General features: G+C 46.3%; 1 protein-coding gene across 1 annotated transcript in view; it reads left to right on the top strand.

Annotated features, from left to right (window-relative positions):
- Positions 1-20,174, top strand: part of MARCHF3 (membrane associated ring-CH-type finger 3) — a 136,135-nt gene extending 115,961 nt beyond the window's left edge. The window contains exons 4-5 of the mRNA XM_072840832.1: positions 12,796-13,005; positions 19,229-20,174. Of these exons, the coding sequence (XP_072696933.1) occupies positions 12,796-13,005; positions 19,229-19,387 (369 nt within the window). The 3' untranslated portion in view covers positions 19,388-20,174. The remainder of the gene's footprint in view (positions 1-12,795; positions 13,006-19,228) is intronic.
- Positions 20,175-21,073: the final 899 nt, after the last annotated feature.

Raw genomic sequence — 21,073 nt, 5'->3', positions numbered from 1 at the left:
CTGCACCCCCATTCTGGACACTTTAACGTTCTATTTGTGTGTGCCATCTCCACTTTAGAAAGGAAGAAACTGGCCCAGAGATGTCCATGGTTCTTTTTCCTCTTCAAGTTTTGTCCCTTCCCTATCACAGTTTTTGAGCTGAAGCCCTGTTTGTTTTTTCTCTTTTATTGTATGGAAATCATATGCACATTGATTTTGTATATTGTCTGAGTGCTTTCCATCTTTGCTCTTTATGAATCCTTTTCTCCCATTAAGCCCATTAATTTAATTTGGTTGCTTTTGGATTCTGCTGCCCCACAGCCATACAATTAATTTTTTAAATATCACATTTTATGCCCTAGGTTAATTTTTTTTTAACCATCATCTAAGAAAAGTTGAGCTGGACCAAGCAGTGTCTCAAGACAATTTAAAGAAATACCCTAGAACAGTGTTTCTTCCCCCTCAGATATGTTTGAGAATTTGATAAAAGCTTGAACTCTCTCCCCTGAAATGCGCCAATGTCTGGTGTTCAAATACAGTCCCAAAGGGCTCACAGGTTTTCTGAAGCCTGGAACCCTCGTCAAGGACCCCTGATCTGGAAAGACATTTATGTAAACTGCAAGGAGACCTATAGGTTTTCCAAAAGTGTCTCCCACACCTTTAAAATGTCTTGCCCATGAAAAATAAGGGCAATGTCTTAACACTTCACTGCAAATTCCCTCTTCCCTCATTATAACATGAGGAGGCCATGTTATAATTCTGTGGGTGTCACAATAGTGGTTATGATTTGCTAGTCTTGAGGGGAGAGTTAGTGATTCAGTTATGTGCATATACAAGACTGGGCTAGTTATTAACTCAGGCTCTTCCATGGTTGGCTTGGTTCTGTACAGGGACATAGTGGGGGCGCATGTCTCAGGATCACTCAAGCAAAAAATGTAGGTGTGTCTCCCACCTGGACTAAATCTTTCCCACAGACAGAAGCTGTGCTCATCCAGCCAGGCTCTTGCTTGCCCCTCTATAAATGCCAGTCCTTGATGTCATGACCCATGTCATTTGAACTATTTATTGCCCATACCCCTTAAGAATGTCTTCCCTAAAGATAGCTCTGTGAGCTTTGTAGCAAAATGGTCTATAAACATTGAACAGAATCAAGAGACGCAACACCAGCAGATACCACCATGGCATATTTCTGCCTAGCATTCTGATATTCAGGGTCTGTACCCAGTGAAGGATATCCCAAAAGTCCAGGGAGCAGTAAAAACAGGTGGCTGGGTTGGCCTGGACAGAAAGAGGGAGACTCTCTAATCTGGATGTGAGGAGGCTTGGGAAGGACATGTCTAAAATCTTGAAAATTGTGAACAGCTCGGATGATGTGCATGTGGATTGAGGTAGTACCATCCAAATTGCTTGCATGTTGGTGGGCTACCTTTGAAATTTGAGGACAGGAAGAAAGAGAAATAAAGAGGTACCAGCAAATACTGCAACACATGGGCTTCAGCCACTGCCTCAAGTGGAACCTTGAGAGATTCCAGATCCAGTCATTGCTAGGAGGTATCTCATGTCAGTAAGGTCAGCTGGGCCATCCTGTAGGTTTGGAGTCCTTTCTGGCAACAAAACGCTGGGCTATAGGGATTGTGAATCTGAAAATTCCTGTTCCCACGGTTTTTCCACCTAGCAGAAATCTATCCCTTTCTCAAAATGCCTTGAACATTCTTGCTTGCTTTGGGAGTAGGTGGCGCTGGTGAGACTGTTTCTTCCATCCTCACCACACCCTGCTTGGGGAGTCCTCACACTGATAGCCTCACTCTTCCTCTGAGGGGCACCAATTTTTAAATGTGGTCCCATTTTGAGGACCTGGCTGTGAATTTGATGTCTCTCTCTCTATTCCTTTAAATATCCCCAGTGATCAAAACAGATATTTATGATCCTTACTCATATTATTCATCATAGTCTCATCTTTTGTCCAGGGTTCCAACTGGGTACACTGTCCTGACACCTTTTGCCCTGTGATCCTGCCCTTCTGCTGGATGTAATTATTCAAAGCTTCAGAAACCTGGAGTCCAGCAGCAGGCCAGCAGAGAGGGTGTCTGATGCCAGCCACTGTACTGGCTGCAGGAGCAGGGGCCCCATAATAGCTAAATGAAGCAGGGCTCAGGGACAGGGGGCTGCTGGTGCTGCCCTGTTTATAACACACTACATAGGGACGCCGGGGTGGCTCAGCAGTTGAGCGTTTTCCTTCAGCTCCAGGGCATGATCCCAGGATCCAGGGATCGAGTCCTGCAAAGAGTTCCCCATGGGGAGTCTTTTTCTCTCCCTGCCTGCATCTCTACCTCTTTCTGTGTCTCTCATGAATAAATTTTTTAAAATCTTAAAAAAAAAATAACATACTACATAGTATGATGCCATTGCCTCCCAGAGCAAATCATTTCTATTTTTGGCACAGTGTGTGTCAATTATAAATTTCTTCTGGAAACTTCTGTGTCCTTGCCCTCCATCCTCCTTACATCTCCTCTTCTTATGTCTCTGGCTTTATGCTGCTCACATATGCCACATAATTCTGCAGCATCCTTTCATATTTTGGATAAGCAACCTCCATTTGGCTGTGATCACTTCTGAACAGTGATGATCTAAAATAATTAGAGCAAAATGACTCCTGTTTTGCTTATATCTGAAGTTGGGAGTGAATATGTAAAATTATTTTGCCATCTAGTCCTGCTGTGCCGCTAATCCTATCTTTGGAACATTTCAAACCATTGGTGTGGATGTGTGTAGCATTTGTTTAAAATAATGCCAGCACCAAATTATAATGTCCCAGACATAAATATGGTATTTATGGAGCATTATAGCCTATTAATTGGCTTATTGGCCTAAATCCTCCAGGGCCCTTCACAAATCTCCAGGGTGCCCTTGAATGTGACTTGTGCTTCAGCCAAATCACAACTGTGAATGCCAGAACAACTGCAAAGCATGTGTCTGTGGCAAAAACTGCTTTACTGTATTTGCCCAGCAGAGGCAGGGCGAGTGGTCTGATGTATGTATATACGTATGTATATATCTCAGTTAAACGCATCCTGTTTGTATTCAAAGTGATCCTCTGGGTCAGAAGGATTTATATTCTTTGGCTCTCAAGCACAAATTAAATATTTTAGGAAATGGGAATATAATTGTGAATAGGCCAGAAGAATGCTGTATACCAGTAGCACTACTAACCTGCTAGAGAGAAAAATACATCAATAACTGAAAAGGTTATTTCAGATAGTGATAAAAGTTATCAAGGAAGAACCAAGTTGTTGTAAAGAATAATTTGGTGAGAAAATGTGTGGTGGTTTGTGAAGGCCTCTCTGAAGAGGTGACCTTCGGCAGAGAGGTAACCAAGAAGGAACCTGTCATGGAAAGAAACGTACCTTGCAGAAGCCCTCAGGCAGGAACCAGCTCGGCATTTCCAAGTCAGGAAGAAATACCAAGAAGGAGCATGGATTGAGAGGGCAAAGGAGCCAGATTCCGGGCACCTAATTTTCTCCCTTACAGACCCACTGGTGATCTGTTGAAACCTGTGGATCCAGTCTCAGAATCATGTTTTTAATTATGTAAGATAAAAATAAAACAAACAAAAAAGTATTGGAATGGCAAAGATAACCCATTCCATTCTAATACAGCTACCAAAGTATTGAAAACACAAAAGTCATGATATAAAATCTAAGTGCTTCTTCAACACATTTGCAGAATTGGATAACCAAGAATGAAGTAGCAATATGTCACAATGTCTGCCACAGTTTAATGGAATGTGAAATATCTGTGATTTTCATTGATCACAAAGCCATGAGGACAGATCATACCAGTGAGATTTTCTGCATAACTCAGTGAGATGCTAGATTTCAGTTGGAAGCTGTGAAAATCCTCATCCCCACATCACAGATCCTTCAGGAAGGAATCCTGTCCTTGGCCCCCAAACACCTGGACTGCATCAGCAGGGCTTGTGGGCCATGGTGGGCATTAGACTACATGCCATGGGGAGCTGCCAGGGAGTTCAAAGTGAGAGAAGGAGGTTGATCTTGCTGCCTTATAGAAACTGGATTCAAGGATAACAGGAAGAGAAGATTGAGGAGGCAATTACAGGTGAGAGGTGAGGCTTGGAAGAGTAGTGGCCCTGACCAACAGGACGAGTGGATTGCTTGCATATGGGGTGTGGGGATGAGGAAAGGCCCATAAGGATGGAGCTGAGGGTGTTGACAAGGACCACCAGGAGCTAGTGCTGCCACACCCTGGCAGGGACAACATGGGTGGCCACTGGGCAGTACAGGTGAACCCAGGGCTCCATGGTGGACCTTGTCAAGTTTGCCATATTGCTTGCACAAGAGGAAACAGCAAAAGCACAGCCTGAGCTCAGAAGGGCCTTGGGCTGAAAGACAATATGCACGCTCTCTAGTTGAACCTGATGTTTCAAACAAAAGCAGGAACTTGAGTTAAAGAGAAAAGGGCTCTTTACTACTTCCCTGAAAGCTTCACCATCCTCACTCCTGTGAGGGAGACTCTTGTTTTGTTTTTGTTTACTCCTTCAAAGAGGTGAAAGAACTTGATGAGGAACATTTAGGGGAGCTAACAGAAGGACATCTGGAAGTGGTGTCCCATCTCTCATTCTATGTCCTGCATGGTTTCTGCTTCCCTGACCTCATCCACTGTGGGAGCAAATAGAAATTAGGATCAACATTTCATGTAGTTGTACATGAAACTAATATAGTATAATACACTGTACATCCATTACACTGCAATTAAAAATGTTTTTAATTTTTAAAATGTGTAAAATTTTATGTAGTGCAAAAGCAAGCTAAGGGAAAGAGTTGAAAGCACAGTAGGGGGATCCCTGGGTGGCGCAGCGGTTTAGCGCCTGCCTTTGGCCCAGGGCGCGATCCTGGAGACCCGGGATCGAATCCCACGTCGGGCTCCCGGTGCATGGAGCCTGCTTCTCCCTCTGCCTGTGTCTCTGCCTCTCTCTCTCTCTCTCTGTGTGACTATCATAAATAAATTAAAAAAAAATAAATAAATAAAAAAAAAAAAAAGAAAGCACAGTAGGCTGGAGATCTCAAACCCTGGCTCCTCTGCCATGTAACCTTAACCTCAGTGAGGTGTAATATCCTAATTCAAGACAGGAATAATAACGCCACCTTGTGTTATTAAATTCAGTGAAATTATGTGCCAAATGAACAAAAATGAAGTCCTTGTCATCATGGAGCTCTCAGTGAAGTAGGGAGCAAAATACAAACAAGTGTACAGACAAATAAATAAAGAGCATCTTTTCGAAGAGTGCCTTGTGCTCTGTAGAAAATATAGCCAGGCACTGTTTGTAGGTGCCATATAAAGGTCCCGTGTGAGCTGAGACCTAAATGATCGGAAGGAGCCAATGGCACATGAATCTGGGCAAAGCCTGGCCCCTCCAAGTGAATAGCCACAAGTAAAGGTTAGAAATGAAGAAGGAGAGGTCATTGGAGACATAGAAAGGGAGGCAAGTGTGAGGTCAGGTATTCTTGTAGTCCTAGGTAAAGAGTATGGACTTGATTCTGACCATAGGGAGAGCGTAAGCAAAGGAGCAATATGCTCTGATGGATAGACGTTCAAGGCCACCCAGACTGGTTTTGGAGCCAGACTGTAGGGAAGCCAGAATGGAAGTAGCAAGGCTATTGCCTCTCAAATACATATTGATCGTTTCCCAGGGATGGTGGTGGATGTGGAAAAAGTGCACAGATTCCAGATACCTATGTAAGGTGGTGCCTATATGACTTCCTGGCCGGTGAGATGTGGCAGGTAAGACAGAAAGGAAATGGCTGGCTGAGCCACTGGGTGGCTGGTGATGTCATTCACTGAGCTGGAGGAGACGTGGAGAAAAATAGGTGCTAAATCAAGAGTTCTGCTTCGGAGAGATTGAGTATAAGTCGTCTGTTAGTCATCTAAGTAGAGATGGTGAGTGAGCTGTTGAAAATGCACATCTGGAGCTTTGGATGGAGGCCAAGGCTGGAGAAGGACATTTCAGGATCACAAGCACATCCTCTGTGAAGTTTTCATTTGAGCTGCTTTGCTGCAAGCCTGGTTTGATGGATATCTGGAGCGAGCATCTCCTCAGCAACCCCAGAGTCAGAATTTCTTTCTGGGTGACTTCAGCTGTTCTGGAAACTCACCGGCAGACTGGAGTACAGGAATTTAAAACATCAGTAGGAGTTTGTCTTTGTTCTCTGTTATGTCTTGAGTTAACGGAAATGCATGATTTTCATGTTTCATCATAATCTCTAGATCATGCAAAGGACCCCATCACATACCCGTCTGATCACTACACTGCCCTTTTGACCTTGCAGCTCTCCAGGCAAGCAAGACAGTTTAGGGTGGAATGAGTTGGGATCTGGGAATAAGACCCATGCCAAGGAATGTAAGCCCTTGTTTAATAACTCTGCCAAGTGTCAGATTAGCAGGAGACACTCAAGCAGATAAACCCACATGAGAAACCATGGTGAGACCTTGCCTGCCCTTTCCTTTTCCTCTCCATAAATTTGTGATGGTTCTATCCATTGTTATCCCTTCTATCAGTTTCTTCCATTCTCATGATGGTTTCTCATTAAGGAGATTCATGGGGAAGGTTGTAATCGATCAGAGCTGTTAGCCACCAGAGTGTAATCTGGTTCTAGTACAAACTGACCCGCACGCTGTCCTGTCTGCCTTGAGGATTTAAGCCGATTAACTTGGAGCCTGGGAGACAGAATCTAATGTCCTGGAGCTCTGCACCCCCTTCTCCCGAGTGAGGGATTTAACAAATTGACACTGTAATTAGATCCGAACCCACAGTCAGCCCACCTTGGAAGGAATCACTGGTGCCCGGTTCACCTTGGATGTGTGCTTACAGCCAGTGCATGATGCCGCTCGCTGGTGGCATGCTGCTTTCATTCCCGCTGCTGTCTCTGGCCCTGTGCTGCTGATTACCATGGGGGGCTCTGTTTGGTTTAGACGGTTGGTTGGGTGGTTGGTTTTGTATCCATTTCCAAGAGCAGATCAATCTCATGGTTCGGGAATGAGTTAGTGACTGGAATGAGATCGCCACGGAAAAACAGGCAGCTCATCGCCAGGGCTTTCAAGAAGGAGCACAGTCTCTGTGCTTTATGTTTCTGACAGAACCAGAGAACAGAAGGCAGGAAGGGTGCCCAGGTTAACAACAGATCCCCTGGCCTCCGGGTGGGTGGGCTGCCAGGTGAGAGATGCCACACACATTAGTATTCCCAAGCATCTACCTCGGCTTTTAAAGCACAGAACAACCACCAAGTATAAGCAGAAGACTAATGTTAAACTAAAGCCCCTTCAAGAATGATATTTTAGCTGCAAAAGCTGTCCACAAGTGGCAGGATAAATTAGTATCTGGCACCCAGGGAACTTTCTTACACCGATAAAAACACTGAAGGTACAAGCCTCCTCCTACCCACTTCATCCCCTCACCACCCACTGCCACCGCCTTCTTTTTTTTTTTTTTTAAACTAAGAATGATGATTTAATAGATTATTTTGGAGCACAGTCTTTGGAGCTAGACTACCTGGATCAAAGCCAAGGCCAACCTTTACAAGTTATTTGAGTTTTCTGTGCCTTGGTTTCCCTATCTATAAAATGCTGGTGATAATGGTGGTACTTTTTTCTTTTTTTTCTTTAAAGATTTTATTCATTATTCATGAGAGACACAGAGAGAGAGAGAGAGGCAGAGACATAGGCAGAAGGAGAAGCAGGCACCTCACAGGGAGCCCAATGTGGGATTCGATCCCAGGACCCCGGAATCATGCCCTGAGCTGAAGGCAGATGCTCAACCGCTGAGCCACCCAGGTGTCCTGGTGGTACTTTTTTTGAAGATTATTAAGGAGTAAATCAGTTACTTCATGTACCATAACGATAGTGCTCTGCATATCAGTGTGGATAAACGTAAGTTACCATCATTGATTTAACACTGCAAATGCCAAATGTGCGAGACGCCAGCGATAGGAAGGGTCCACCTCAGGTCAGGTGGCAGGCCAGACACGTGAACCAACCCGCCATTCTGCCATCACCTGCTCTTCATTAAATGTTTGGGAAATGAAGACACCACTACAGAATAGTTGAATACCCTATGTATAATAAGTAAAACTGATTAGAGAGACATGAGATCTAAAAGAGAAAAAAAATCAAATTGAATAATAATTGAGATCAACCTTTTGATTTCAGCCAAAATGTAGCTGAAATTAAATGCCCAGAAATTAGACCTCATTGTGATTTGGTAAAAGAAAGAACAGAGAACAGAATAGTAGCCTCAGAATATTTTATAAAATTACCATGATAATATCTTGACCAGCCAATCCTTCAACTACCATGACAAACCAGTAAAACAGGACTTACTATGTCCCCCCCCCAGCTGAAGATTTGCCAAAAATCTAGTGCATGCGCACACACACAAGTGCCATTTGGTGCAGAAAGAAAATGTAAATTTGGAAAGCAAAGGAAGAGCAAAGTGAGGTTGGTTTGAATCCCACCTCTACCACCCACTAGCTGTCTATCCTTAGGTGAGTTAGTAAACTCTCTTCTTCTGGTATCTGCATCTGTAACATGGGGATAATGTGAGCATGTGCTTCACAGCATTATTGCAAGGCCTCAATGAGGCGGTGCATGATAAACTCAACTTTCTAGCACTGAGCTTACCCCAGCCATATTTCAGTACTAATTTTTTTTTTTTTTAACTGCTATACTTTACAAAGGACTAGCTGGATGTCTCCCTCCTTGACTCCCTCTTCACTCCCTATCTCTCACTCAGCGTCTCTCTCCCGATGTTTGGTACACAACTAATACATGCATATACGTTTACATGGGTAATCCATGTTCATTTTAGAAAAGAAAGAAAATACAAAGTGAAAAAATTAAAGACGACTTATGATTCCACTGCCAAGAATAGCCTTGATTTTTCTCGGTATCCTTCTGGTCTTTGTCGATGTAAATCCACTACATCTATGTAGATGTAAATGTCTACATGTATGTAAATATATCATTACATATATAGGATCATACTATACGTTCTGTTTGGTAGCACTCTCTTCCTCCTCAGCAATATATCATGTCAGTAAATATAAAATGTACATTATCATTATCATTTGAAATTACTCTATGGTATTCTAAGTAAATTCTGTAGTTTATTTAGACAGTCCTCTCTTGCTAGAAACTTGAGGTATAATCATATTTTTTCTGTTGTAAACTCCGCTTGTATAAATATCCCATATCAACCTATTTGGATACCTTGGCAGAGGTTCTTACCATAGCAGAGGACAATTTTTTTTTCAGCAACAGATATTACCAATGGTCCTACACGGGACCTGCATTATGTATGAGATAAATATGCTTGGGATTCTGAAGAAGTCACAGATTGTAACATAATAGTACCTATTTAAAGAACTTCATACCTGGGGCACCTGGCTGGTTCAGTCTGTAGAGCACGTGACTGTCGATCTCAGGGTTGTGAGTTCAAGCCCCACATTGGGCATAGAGCTTACTTTAAAAACAACAACAACAACAACAACAACAACAGGGCAGCCCAGGTGGCTCAGCAGTTTAGCGCCGCCTTCAGCCCAGGGCCTGATCCTGGAGACCCAGGATCGAATCCTATGCCGGGCTCCCTGCATGAAGCCCTCTGCCTGTGTCTCTGCCTCTCTCTTTGTGTGTCTCTCGTGAATAAATAAATAAAAATCTTTTTAAAAAAACTTCATATCTAAATATGACCCAGCAGCAAACAGCTGAGAAAAAAAACATATACATAGATAGATAGATAGATAGATAGATAGATAGTTAATTATGTGCGGAATCCAGATATTGGATGATTATGTACACATAAAAAGGGCCTAGAAAATTTTCAGGAATACAGAAAATCAAAGAACAATTAGAAAAAGAGGAACTGGGAACCAACAGTAATACTAATCTTGACTTTGTGATTTATCTTACACCAGATGGTAATAACTAGGGATTTGTAATTACCTCCTTCCACACCTGAGTCATTTCATTGGGTAATGTCAAGGGCCACATATATAAGTAAAATACTAAATTAATTTTCATAAAATGTATTCAGAATTCTCCAGCAGAAGAAATTGGGGAAAGTCTTTGCCAGCGAGTTCAGCTTATCTGCATACATCTGTTGCATATTTATTGAGAATCTACTATGTTCCAACAAGTGAGGACACAGAGCAAAGGAGGCCAGACTTCCATATCTGCTTCCAGGAAAAATCTGCAAGGGGAATCAGGTTGCTGCAATTTGGGGAACATCATTTAAGGATCTGGATTTCTGAATGTCTTGCAATTTTAATATTTTTCAAATATTTTACTGATGGGACATCTGAGCAAGAGCAGAGAAATCTGAGTCCTCTCCTCAGTTTGACCCCTAAATCACCTGAAGCAATATCATTTAACCTTGCTGAGCCTCTATAAAATTAGGACAATCACACCCAATTTCTACTCTCTACGTCATAGCAACAGTCCCAGTATTTAGGCAAGAAAATGTTAATTAGAGCCTTTGAATTTCTTTGAAGCTGCTGAGATGTGTGAGGTACCATGACAACATGTGGCAGGGTCAATATCATTTGCACTTGATCACTTAGGTATTTATGTGAAATTTTTATAATGCTGTATTTCTATTCAGAAGTAAGCCGGTAAGCCATATCCCCATTATCTGTTTACTCTGGTCCATTTTAAAGGAATTTATTTATTTATTTTTTTTAATTTTTTTTTTTTTTATGAGGAAGAAAACGAGAGAGAGAGAGCATGAGTATGGCAGAGGCAGAGGGAGAAGCAGACTCCCTGCTCCCAGAACCCTGGGATCATGGTCTGAGCCAAAGGCACATGCTTAACTGACTGAGCTGTCCAGGCGCCCACTGGGTCCATTTGTGAGCTGAGGTTGACTTCTTTCAGCATCTCAGCACAGTTGTGAGGTGCACTGTCCCTGGAAAGTGGTATGCCGGGCATTGCAGGTCATTCAGTGTTGACTTCAGGCCAACATTCAAGGAAAGCCACCTTCCAGAAAACCTCTTCCATGCCTTTTACCTCCTGTTTCTTCTGCTCACTCTCTGAGGCTTTTGCTGGCCCTTCCACCACTCTGTCCTCACCTTGCCCTTTCTGCAGCTCTTCTGTCTCTTCCTCCTGCCATTGGCCTTCCCTCCACTCTCCACCCTCCACTGGGCACAACACACTCTTACGTCCCCTGTCATGCTCCTTTCCCTCCCACCAATGCTTTTGTGGGAATTGCAGCCCTGGACACTTGGGAGTGTCTGCTCAGCAGCCCACAATGTTCACATTTGGGGGCCAGCCCACAGCACTGTGAAGCTCCTATTTGCATATGAGATGAAAGACAGACTCAGCAAGCATCTCTTCTCACTCCCACTCCATCAACTGCACTTGAACCCCTCTCCTCTGGACCCTTTGGCCTTGACCAGCGCTACATGGGACAGTGAGATGGGAGTATTTGGAGACATGGCCCAGAGCTAATCTGAAGAAAAGCCAACAGGACCCCATTACTGTTATGTACCGATACCAGTTTGTAAGCATGACTTTTCCCAGAATGGATTATGGAAAACATTTCATCAGGCATTTAGCAATTCCCTAAGTGGGAGCACAGCAACTCTGTTTCCCATCTTGGAGGAATTCTCATGTCTGGTCTTTTAATAAGCACAAAGTTTTCACCACCCTTTTGGGAGTTGGTTCAGCCTCAAAACTGGGCAGCACAATTAAGATGTCAAAGACCATCCTAAGTAGGCTCAGGGTCCTAACACAAGGAGGGGCATTACTGAGTTCATGGAGTCCCATGAGCCTCAGTCTGTGGGAGATCCCCAAAACCACCTTTAGGCTCCATGACTGACCAGAAGGCCTCACAGGAATCAAAAAATCCCTTACTCATGGTTACAGTTTATTACAGCAAAAGGATACCATTTAAAATCAGCAGAGGGAAAGGGTACATGGGGTGAAGTCTAGAAGAAACCAGGCTCAAGCTCCCAGGTGTCCCTTCCCAGTAACGTCACACACACCTGCTTAATTTCTCTACCAACAATTTGTGATGACTCATACAAAGCATTATCAGTCCTAGCCTTGGTGCCCAGGGCATTTGCTGGGGTGAGGCACATAGGCATATAGCACCTGCATTATTGCAATCAGCTCCTCAGACTCCAGCCCTCCACGTGTTCAGCATAAATCACATTGTTGACATAAACTCTTTTATTCTACATCTACCTTATGGCCCAAGGCCTCAGGCATACACAGACACTGGTAAAAGGTAAAATATTGCAAGGATTCAGAGTTCTCTAAAAAGCCAATCTTGAAAACAGGCCTCTCTGGGGCATGTGCATGATTTGAGCAACCGAGGTCTGCTAATCTAACCCTTTTCCTGCAGACATTCCCAGGGTCAAGATCCTGGAAGGCTTTGGCCACACAGCAGCACTTCTTGTATCTCAACTAGATTACCTCCTGGAAATAATATCATCTCTATCTTCCCAAAGTGCCATTCTTCACAATAATAACCACTGAACTGTTTTCAAAACTAGTAGGCCATCTACAGTAAAGGACACTTAATATTTTTATCATCATCAGGGCGGTCATGTTAAATGATTATCAATAATCACTATCCTTGGAGGTGGGGTATGAAAATAAGCCTTTAATGCTCCTTTGGGATCTCAGAATAGGTCATAAGCAAGTTCCAGTTTCCGAAGACAGAGACACCCTGAGAGTAGTGTGTCTCCACTCCACACTGTCATTTAACTGTGACCTTGCTTTTCTCTGTCTTCCCCCTTTCCCTGGCAGTGGCTCAGAAACCCAGGCCCCCAGCATGAGAAGCGGACTCTGTTTGGAGACATGGTGTGCTTCTTGTTCATAACCCCGTTGGCCACCATCTCGGGCTGGCTCTGCCTGCGGGGCGCTGTGGACCACCTGCACTTTAGTAGTCGGCTGGAGGCCGTCGGACTGATTGCACTCACTGTGGCACTCTTCACTATTTACCTCTTTTGGACACTAGTAAGTATAGCCCACGGCCCGGGGGCTCAGAGCAGCTGGAGCTGGCACAGCCTTCCCTCTCGTCTGTAGCACGCCCCACCGGCCCTGTAGAAGACAGATCTGCAGGTGCTGGTGGGAGCGTGTGACGTGGTTTACTACCACATGTGTGTACGTGTATGCTGTGTGCGTGCGTGTATGCATAGGTGTGCTGCTGGGAAGAGCAGATCAAGTAAAGAAAGAGCCCTAGCTTCTGAGATCCCATCAATCAAAGACACACACCCTAGATATTTCTCTCCTGCAGGGTTCTAGGACTCCATCCGGGATGAGGCACAGTGTTCTCTTTCTCTGGTTTGTGTGCCTCACTTTTGCCGGGATGGCAGTGTATTATGAATGATGCACTTGGGCACTGTTGCTGTCACTGCCTGTGCAGATCATGAATCCTCCTGCTGGTTATTTTCTTCTTACTCCCTGACACAGCCTATAGTCTTTGTTGGACGTGGAGCTGTGTGTTGCCTGATGATAATTCTGTATGTTGGGATATTGACTCTGCTGCCCATAAGAACACTAATTTATCTAGCTGAGAAGCCACCACCAAAGAAAACCATTTCCCAATAAGTGTGCCGGCTGTATACGAGGAAGAATTCTTAAACATGTCTGTTTTTTCATTCACTGAAACTTCTGAAAAGAGTTGAGTGCTTGGGCACTGGCTGGCACAGCATCGATCTCCCTCTTTATGTTTCCCTCTGGGACCTGTAGGGAAGAAGGTCACTACCCTCTAGACTAGTTTCAGAAACCGAGCTTCCCTGCTTCCTGGCATTACTCGGCTGTGCCTGCTCATTTCTAATCTGAGCACGTCCCACTGTTACTTAATAGGTGTTTCCTGTCCAGACCTTACCATTCTCATATCCTGGAGTGCAGTGTCCGTGTGGGGAAGCCACTAGCGATTACGCACACTTGCTCCTTCGCGTTGTGTCTTCCAAACCCTGTCCCACCAGCTGCCACTCTTGCCAGGCTGACCACAACCCCTGCCCATTCCCCCTCCTGGTTGTCCTGTGACTCTCTAGTTCTGTATGTCCCTGCTGGTGGGAGTGTTCAGGGAATAAGTGGAGGCACACGTCAGTCTCAGTAAGAGGGACATGGCTCAAGCCTTAGTAATAAACACAAGCGTTCTGAAGCTTCCAACTTTCTGAGTCCTCTGGTGAATTTAGGCATTCTGCTCCCAACCTGGTGAAGCCTCACCAGCAGAAGTAATACTGCCTCCTTTAAAAAGTCTGTGCCTACAAAGTGGGTCCTGATTCACAGTGAGTCAAGCGATGCAGTGGGCTCAGAAGTCACCAGGCAGTGGGAATGGGAGGAGTGGTAGAATAGGAAATTAAATTGTCTTTTACCACTGACTCCCTGTCAACTGCAGCAGCTTGGGAAAGCCATTCCGTGCCTCTGAGCCTCAGTGTCCTCATCTGTAAAGTGGGGATGACAGTAATGCCCATCCCACCAGCCTCCCCGCTGCCTAGTGATAGAAAGGAAAGAGCCCCTCCCGAGAAAGCACTCTGGAAAATAATTGTCAGTTTGTACCATGTTTACAGGTTTGCTAGGCTACGATTTGTCTTAGACGTGTTTGTAAGATGAAGGATGTCAGGTTGAAGATGTCAATCTAATTGTTGGGCTTTCAAACCAAACTTATGGCCTTTTCAAAAATGTGCTTTGTAAAGCATACGTTCAGCTAGGATGAAAGAGGAAAAGGAGGCTGGGGGAGGAAGAAAGGGAAAGATTTCCTCAGAGAGAGACGATGTGACCCTGTTTCATGTCCTATCTCAGATGAAAGGGGGTTTGGGTGGGAAGGGTGCCTGGAGTGCCTCTGCAGGAGGCAGAACACACTTCATCCCAGAAACGTTTCCAAGAGGCCATAGTAGTGAAAAAGCGCATGCATTAGAATGCAAAGGCCCTGTGGTCGGACCCAAGATGTAGCATCCTCAGAGCGGCATAACCAGGGTGCTTAACCTCTGTGATCAGCCTTCCACTGATGCAGAAAGTGGAGGGACTTGGTGGGATAACTTCAGGAACATTTATCAGAGCACCCAGAACAGGCATGGGGCTTTCCTCCTCCGGACACCTAGCCGGCTACAAGATGCAAAGCAGCTGGAAGGAAGGGAAAGCGTGCTCCCCTCTGGCTGGTGTGGAAACCGCTCGGCGCCCCTGAGCAAGAGGTTACTCAATCTGCACTAACTCCTTCCCAGATAAATGCTGTACTGAGCCTCCCTGGCAGGAGCCGTAACTCAGGAGCTGACAACACTTGGAAAGTGCCCTCCGGCAGAAACCCATTGTAAACAAGCTGTCAGGCTTCAGGAGAATATGCTGTGAAAATGTCTTAGATAAACAAACACGGTGTCAGTCCCAGCCTGGCTGCTGCTCCGAAGGAGCCTTTCTGGCAGGGCCTCGCCACTGCTGGGAAGGGAGACACATGGCCTCACCGCCACCGCTGCCACCCTGCCGCCACTCCAGGAGCCGGACCCTCTGGCACCTGCCACGTGGAAACCTGCATCTGGGACCCCGGAGACCGGGGTGCGGCCCATCTCCATCGTGCCCGGGGAGAGGGGCCCTGGAAACATCACTGCCCCCATCACAAACCATGTGAGGTCCCGGAACAGACAAAAGCCCTGTGAGCACTGAGTCCATGCTCAGCATCAAGAAGTCCTCCCGGGGGGCACTTACGATGAGCCCCACGTTGGGAGGGGGGGGACTGGGGTGTCGCGCATTCACCGCGTCACTGAGGCGACAGCCAGTGCCCAGCACAGAAACTTGGTTAAGGCCCGGGATGGGGGTGAATGAGCGATCTGCTTCCTCTGGCTGACCTGCAGCCCCACGGGTAGTCATCCGAATTCTCCCCGTAAAGTAGGGAAACCTCCAGGAAGACAGCATCCAAACGAGGGGGCTGTGTGCACGCTGGCTGAGCCACAGCCCACACGGCCCACGGCTGCCCGAGCGTGTTCGGTGTGACCCTGTGCCCAGTCCCTCTCCGCGGCCCATCTGCTCACATGCAGCCCGCCTCCTCCAGGCAGCCGGAGGTCAAGGAGCCAGGCCTGTTTCTGGGAAGACGACTTGCAAGGCCCTGGCACTGTCAGTAAGCCTCGATCACACCATACTCTCCACAATACAGATAGATTTCCCGAGCCCTGCTGTGACTTTCCCGCAGACTGTGGGCCGCAGCCTGTCACCTCCCTGACAGGGAGGGGTGGATGCTGGTGTCTTCTGGCCCTCCTTGCCCCGTCCAGGGACCACAGCTCTTTGTAGGATCTTGCCCCCAAAAGGTTAATAGATATCCTTCGGATGAAGCGATGAATGCATCTCAAGAAATCTGTCCCAACAAAAGCAGTATTCTTAGAAGAGCAGCCCTGTGCACTTTCTTCCTCCTCTCCCTAAATCCTCAGACATTTAAGGGCCGCCTGGGCGGCTCCGTCAGTTAAGTGTCCAACTCTTGATTTCAGCTCAGCTCATGATCTCAGGATCATGAAATCAAGCACCAGCCTAAGATTCTCTCTCCCTTCCTCTGACCCTCCTCCCGGGGACATTTAAGAAATATCTCAACAAAATTCCCAACGTTACAACTGTCATAGCTTCTTTTTGGTTTACGCTGTTTATTTTTCCCTCACTGCCTCTTCATTTCTCTAAATCAAATTCTGTTCCACTGTGGGAAGGGAGTATCTTGGAGCTTCTGGCCCGGGCTCCGCACTAGCCCGGGGCATTGCCAACCTGAGGCCCCGTCCGCATTATGCCCAAGTGCCTTTATCTTCCCCCCAATAAGGAATCATCTTCCTATGATGCTTTCTTCTTATTGATTGAATCTGCCCACCGACTGTGATGGTTAAAGGCAATTAAGATAGATTAATACATAATGAGATCTCATTTGTTTGTCTGAACAAGCGGACTGATTTTTGTACCTCCTGGCCCTCGAGGAGCCAGGAGACCTGCTAAGTCGTTGACTCCCTGGTTGCCTGAAGCAGTGCTTCTCAGGCTTGAACGTATCTGCGAATCACCTAGGGATCTTGTTAAGATGCACGCTCTGATTCCTTAGGTCTGGGTGGAACCCAAAATTCTGATGTTCTAACAGGCTCCCAGGTGATACAGCCCTTTGCTGACCCACGGCCACACTGAGAGCAAAGGAAATAGCGCTTTCCCCCCCTTTTCCCGCCCCCATTCCCCTGTGTCTAAGAAAGAGCATCAGAAAACTGTCTTCTTTTCCATATTTAATGCATCAAAAATTACAGGCCAAGAACACTGGTGTGTGTGAGGCACGGTGCTAAGTGCTTTCTCAGATACCACTCTTCACAGTTTGCAGACAAGGAAACAAGCTTGAGGGGGTGACAAGCAACCCTCCCGAAGTCATGGAGCCACTAGGCAGAGGATGGGGGTGCAGACCGGGTGTGCCTGGCCTGGGGCACCACCTGCATGCACCCACGGCGACTTCTCTGCCCCCCGAGGTCCAGTACGCACAACTCCTTAACATACAGACCAAGAGTCTCTTGATTTGAAACCCAGCTTTCCTGTAGTGTTTCCAGATTCCGATCTTCTTGAACTGCCAGAGCTCCTCATTAGCACCAGCCTGCCTTCTACCCTTCCCTGCTCTTGGCTTTGAGCAGCAGGCTTTCCCACCTGCCTCTCTTACATTCATGAGGAGCACCACACAGCAGCAGGACAGAATAGATACATGAGAATCAAGCTTAGGGGGAAAAAGAAAAACCAGTCCTGATCCACTTTGGCATGTTCAGGGCCTTTTGGAGAAAAGCACATCTGTGTGGGTTTAAAAGCTTGTATTTTCATACCCAAATTTCTCTGGCACTCAGCCTGTGGCATCTGCTTTCTAGCCTCAGAAGGCCTGCCAAAAGACCAATAAGCCCTTTCTCATCAAGGGCCTCTGCTCTCCTCTGCTTCCAGAAACCTGAGTTCCAACCATCGGGCCAGCCCTCTCTCTGACCACCAAGGACCCTTTACTGGGGTCAGCCCAGCACACCCTCCCTAGATGATTAAACAGCCCATACTGGGTAACTGGTCACCCGGTGCTCACGGGCATTTTCCTTCCCAGCACCGACCTAGTCACCAGGATGCTCTCAAACTGGAACCTATCCTCATTTTTAAAGACAGTTTGTGCATCTCCAGAAGTAGGGACTCCGAATTTTCCGGGCAGGCCATCAGTGCCGTAAGCTAACCTTCTCCGAAATGAACCACAGATGTGTCTCGTTCCAGGATTTTACATGGAAAGCAAGTACTTTTCAGCACAGTTATGCCACAATTGGCCATCAGTTTACTGCTCATAATGTTGCATACCATGTAAGAGAGACTTTAATCTGAAGCAGTGTTGCAATCAGAAAGAGTAAGATATTTATTCACTCAGCAAACTCTACTGAGCAACTTCCTAAGTGCCAGGCATAGGTGCTGGGCATGCAAAGATGAATACAGCCCAAGCCCTGCTCTCAAGATGCTTCTGCGGTAGGGAGAGAAACAAATATACTGACGTACAGAGCACGTGATGCCACGCTGAGGTCCGCACAAGGCACTGCAGGTGTCCTTGGAAGTTGAACCTACCTTGGGCTGAGGCTCAAGAAGAATTTATCAGGGGAGTTGGTGCCCCTGCCTCCCAACTGAAAGCCAGAGGACGCCAGAGCTGAAGGTAGTGGGGGATCACTTATTGGGGCCAGCAAGTGTAGGTGTAACATGGCCCAGTCCAACAGTACCCTTCCTATCATAGCCAGTCTGAATGTTAAATTGTGCAGTGTCCAACCTGCAGTAGGGTACGTGACACCCAAGCATCCCTCTCATTTAGCAGAGAGAAAGCTGGCGACACTGCCTAGGTCCCACCCCTGGGCAAGGACTAGCACTGTACCCACTCTGCCCCGCTGCCTGTAGCCAACGTGCTTCACAACTGATGCTTTGGGGTCCAAATGCTACTATCCCCAAAGTAAATCCAGACTCTGAAGGAACCTCATTTCCTATTCCTATCTTAATTTTTTCCAATCTGAGGAAGAGTGAAGGAAGCCACCCCAGGGACCTGCCTGAGTTTACACATGGGTGTTCTCTGCTTGGTGCCAACCTCCCAACATTCAGCTGTTGCTAGGGCAGTCTGGCCCAGGGCACTTGCCCCGCTGTGCTGCTGCCAGCTCTCTGGGGCTGTTTTCAGTGACGTGTTTCTTGGATTGATTATCGGCTTCTGCTTACCTGAACCCTTCCCTTATTTTTCCTCTCCCACCCCCAGGTGTCATTTAGGTACCACTGTCGACTGTACAACGAATGGCGTCGGACCAATCAGAGAGTGATTCTCCTCATTCCAAAGTCTGTCAGCGTTCCTTCCAACCAGCAGTCCCTGCTGGGCCTCCATTCTGTCAAGAGGAACTCAAAGGAGACCATTGTTTGACGTCTGTGTCGTTGGTTGGTTGACTCGTTGTTTGGGGTTCTGGAAGTTTCTGCACTGGGGCCATGCACTGAGCCACCCCCCGAATCCTTCCTTAGGCCGTGGGTCTCAGAACACCCGAAGCCATGTTAGCACATCGCCCCGAGCAACGGACTCGGCCCGAAGAAAGCAAATGCTGTTTCACTTGGAATCACGGATGCTGCAATCACACGATACTTGCTGAGCTGCCAAACATGCTTATTTAGCAGATACTATATGGAGTTTCCTGAACACCTCTTTAACATATGAGGAAGGTTGTCCTGCTAAAGATGCAATTCAATGCTTCCTTTTTTATTACTATTTCCAAAAAAAAAAAAGAATATATATATATATATATTAAAGTCAGATGATAATCACAATCAAAAAGCCAATGTTAAAACTGGTTTCTTGGTTTGGACAGGTTTGGTTTGGGTGAGTTTGTTTCCTGGTTTCTACTGTAGATTCTTTGGGGTAATTTGATAACTTGAGTGGTCTTTTTCATCTCCTTCTTCTCTCTTACTCAAGGGGACAGCGAAACAACTGCAGAACAAGGCATATCTGAAGGACGTTTTGTACTAAACTTCATTTATTGCATTTTTAAAGGGGGAAGAAAAGGCGTGGCAACTCTCCCAACAATGAGCTGTTTATTTAAATTTCACTAAGAAGTAAAAAAAAAATTATGGTGAGGAGCACGCTCCTTTCGAGTTGTTTGGTACTGCCAGCTGATAAAAACTATTTTCTAATAATAAATATCCAGTGTGTGAAAGACAAATCCCATTGATTGCAATATTTTTTTAAATTATAAACCTGTGAAGTTTCCCCAAAGTAGATTTCAAAAAGGAAAAAAAAAAGGGGCAAGAGGTTGGTGTTCTTCCTCCCAACCCATTGTAGTTCATGTCGTAATTTTGCATTCACAAGGAATTGGAGGATCATTAGACATTTCTAGGAACCCTGGACCCGTTTTGCATATCAATTAGCATTCCCATTGCTCTATTGAATTTCTAGCTTGACAGGTAGATGGGGCAAAAAGTGTGTCCGAGCAGCCTACAGCCCCTTTGTCTGATTTTCAACAACAAAAGTGAGTCCCACACAGTGCCTTCCTGGAGCCCTGAGCCAAGTCCGTCACAGGCTGAAATAGACCTCTCCTAAGGGCTTCACGTCCCCCTTTTATCCTTCATAGAAGAAAGGGTCTAACCTGCACCCCACGTTTGTGTGCCACCCAAACCAGGGGGCACACGTGTCATCTGAGGAAAGCACTTGCCGCGCTGGCTCCCCGGCCCTCCCCCTGCCGCCGCACCGAGAACAGGTGGAGCCCAGCGCTGGGGGATGCTTAAAATATGGATTTCTAGAACACGACCCACATTCGGAAGATCACTCCAGCGTCTGCCTTAGGCTCCCCAGGTGGGAGAAGGGAGAGTGCAAAGCAATAGGCAGCGAGGAGGGTAGCGACTTCCATCTGCAGATTGATCAAGCCGATGCAGGTATCACCACTGTCTGCAGAGCCCCCCTCCGCCCCGCAATTCACAGGCTGCTCCCCGCGCTGTGTGGGGAGGGCAACAGCTGTCCTGCTCTCTCTGCTGCAAAGCTCAGATGTGCTTTATGGCTGATGACAATAGATTTCCTCCCCACCACGCTTCACTTCGACCCTGAATTCCCGTCATATGCGCCTCA

This window comes from Canis lupus, chromosome 10 (genome assembly GCF_048164855.1).
Source record: "Canis lupus baileyi chromosome 10, mCanLup2.hap1, whole genome shotgun sequence".
In the NCBI taxonomy this organism is placed as follows: Eukaryota; Metazoa; Chordata; class Mammalia; order Carnivora; family Canidae; genus Canis; species Canis lupus.
Note: the sequence above shows the minus strand (reverse complement) of the source record. Positions and strands in the feature narration are given on the sequence as shown.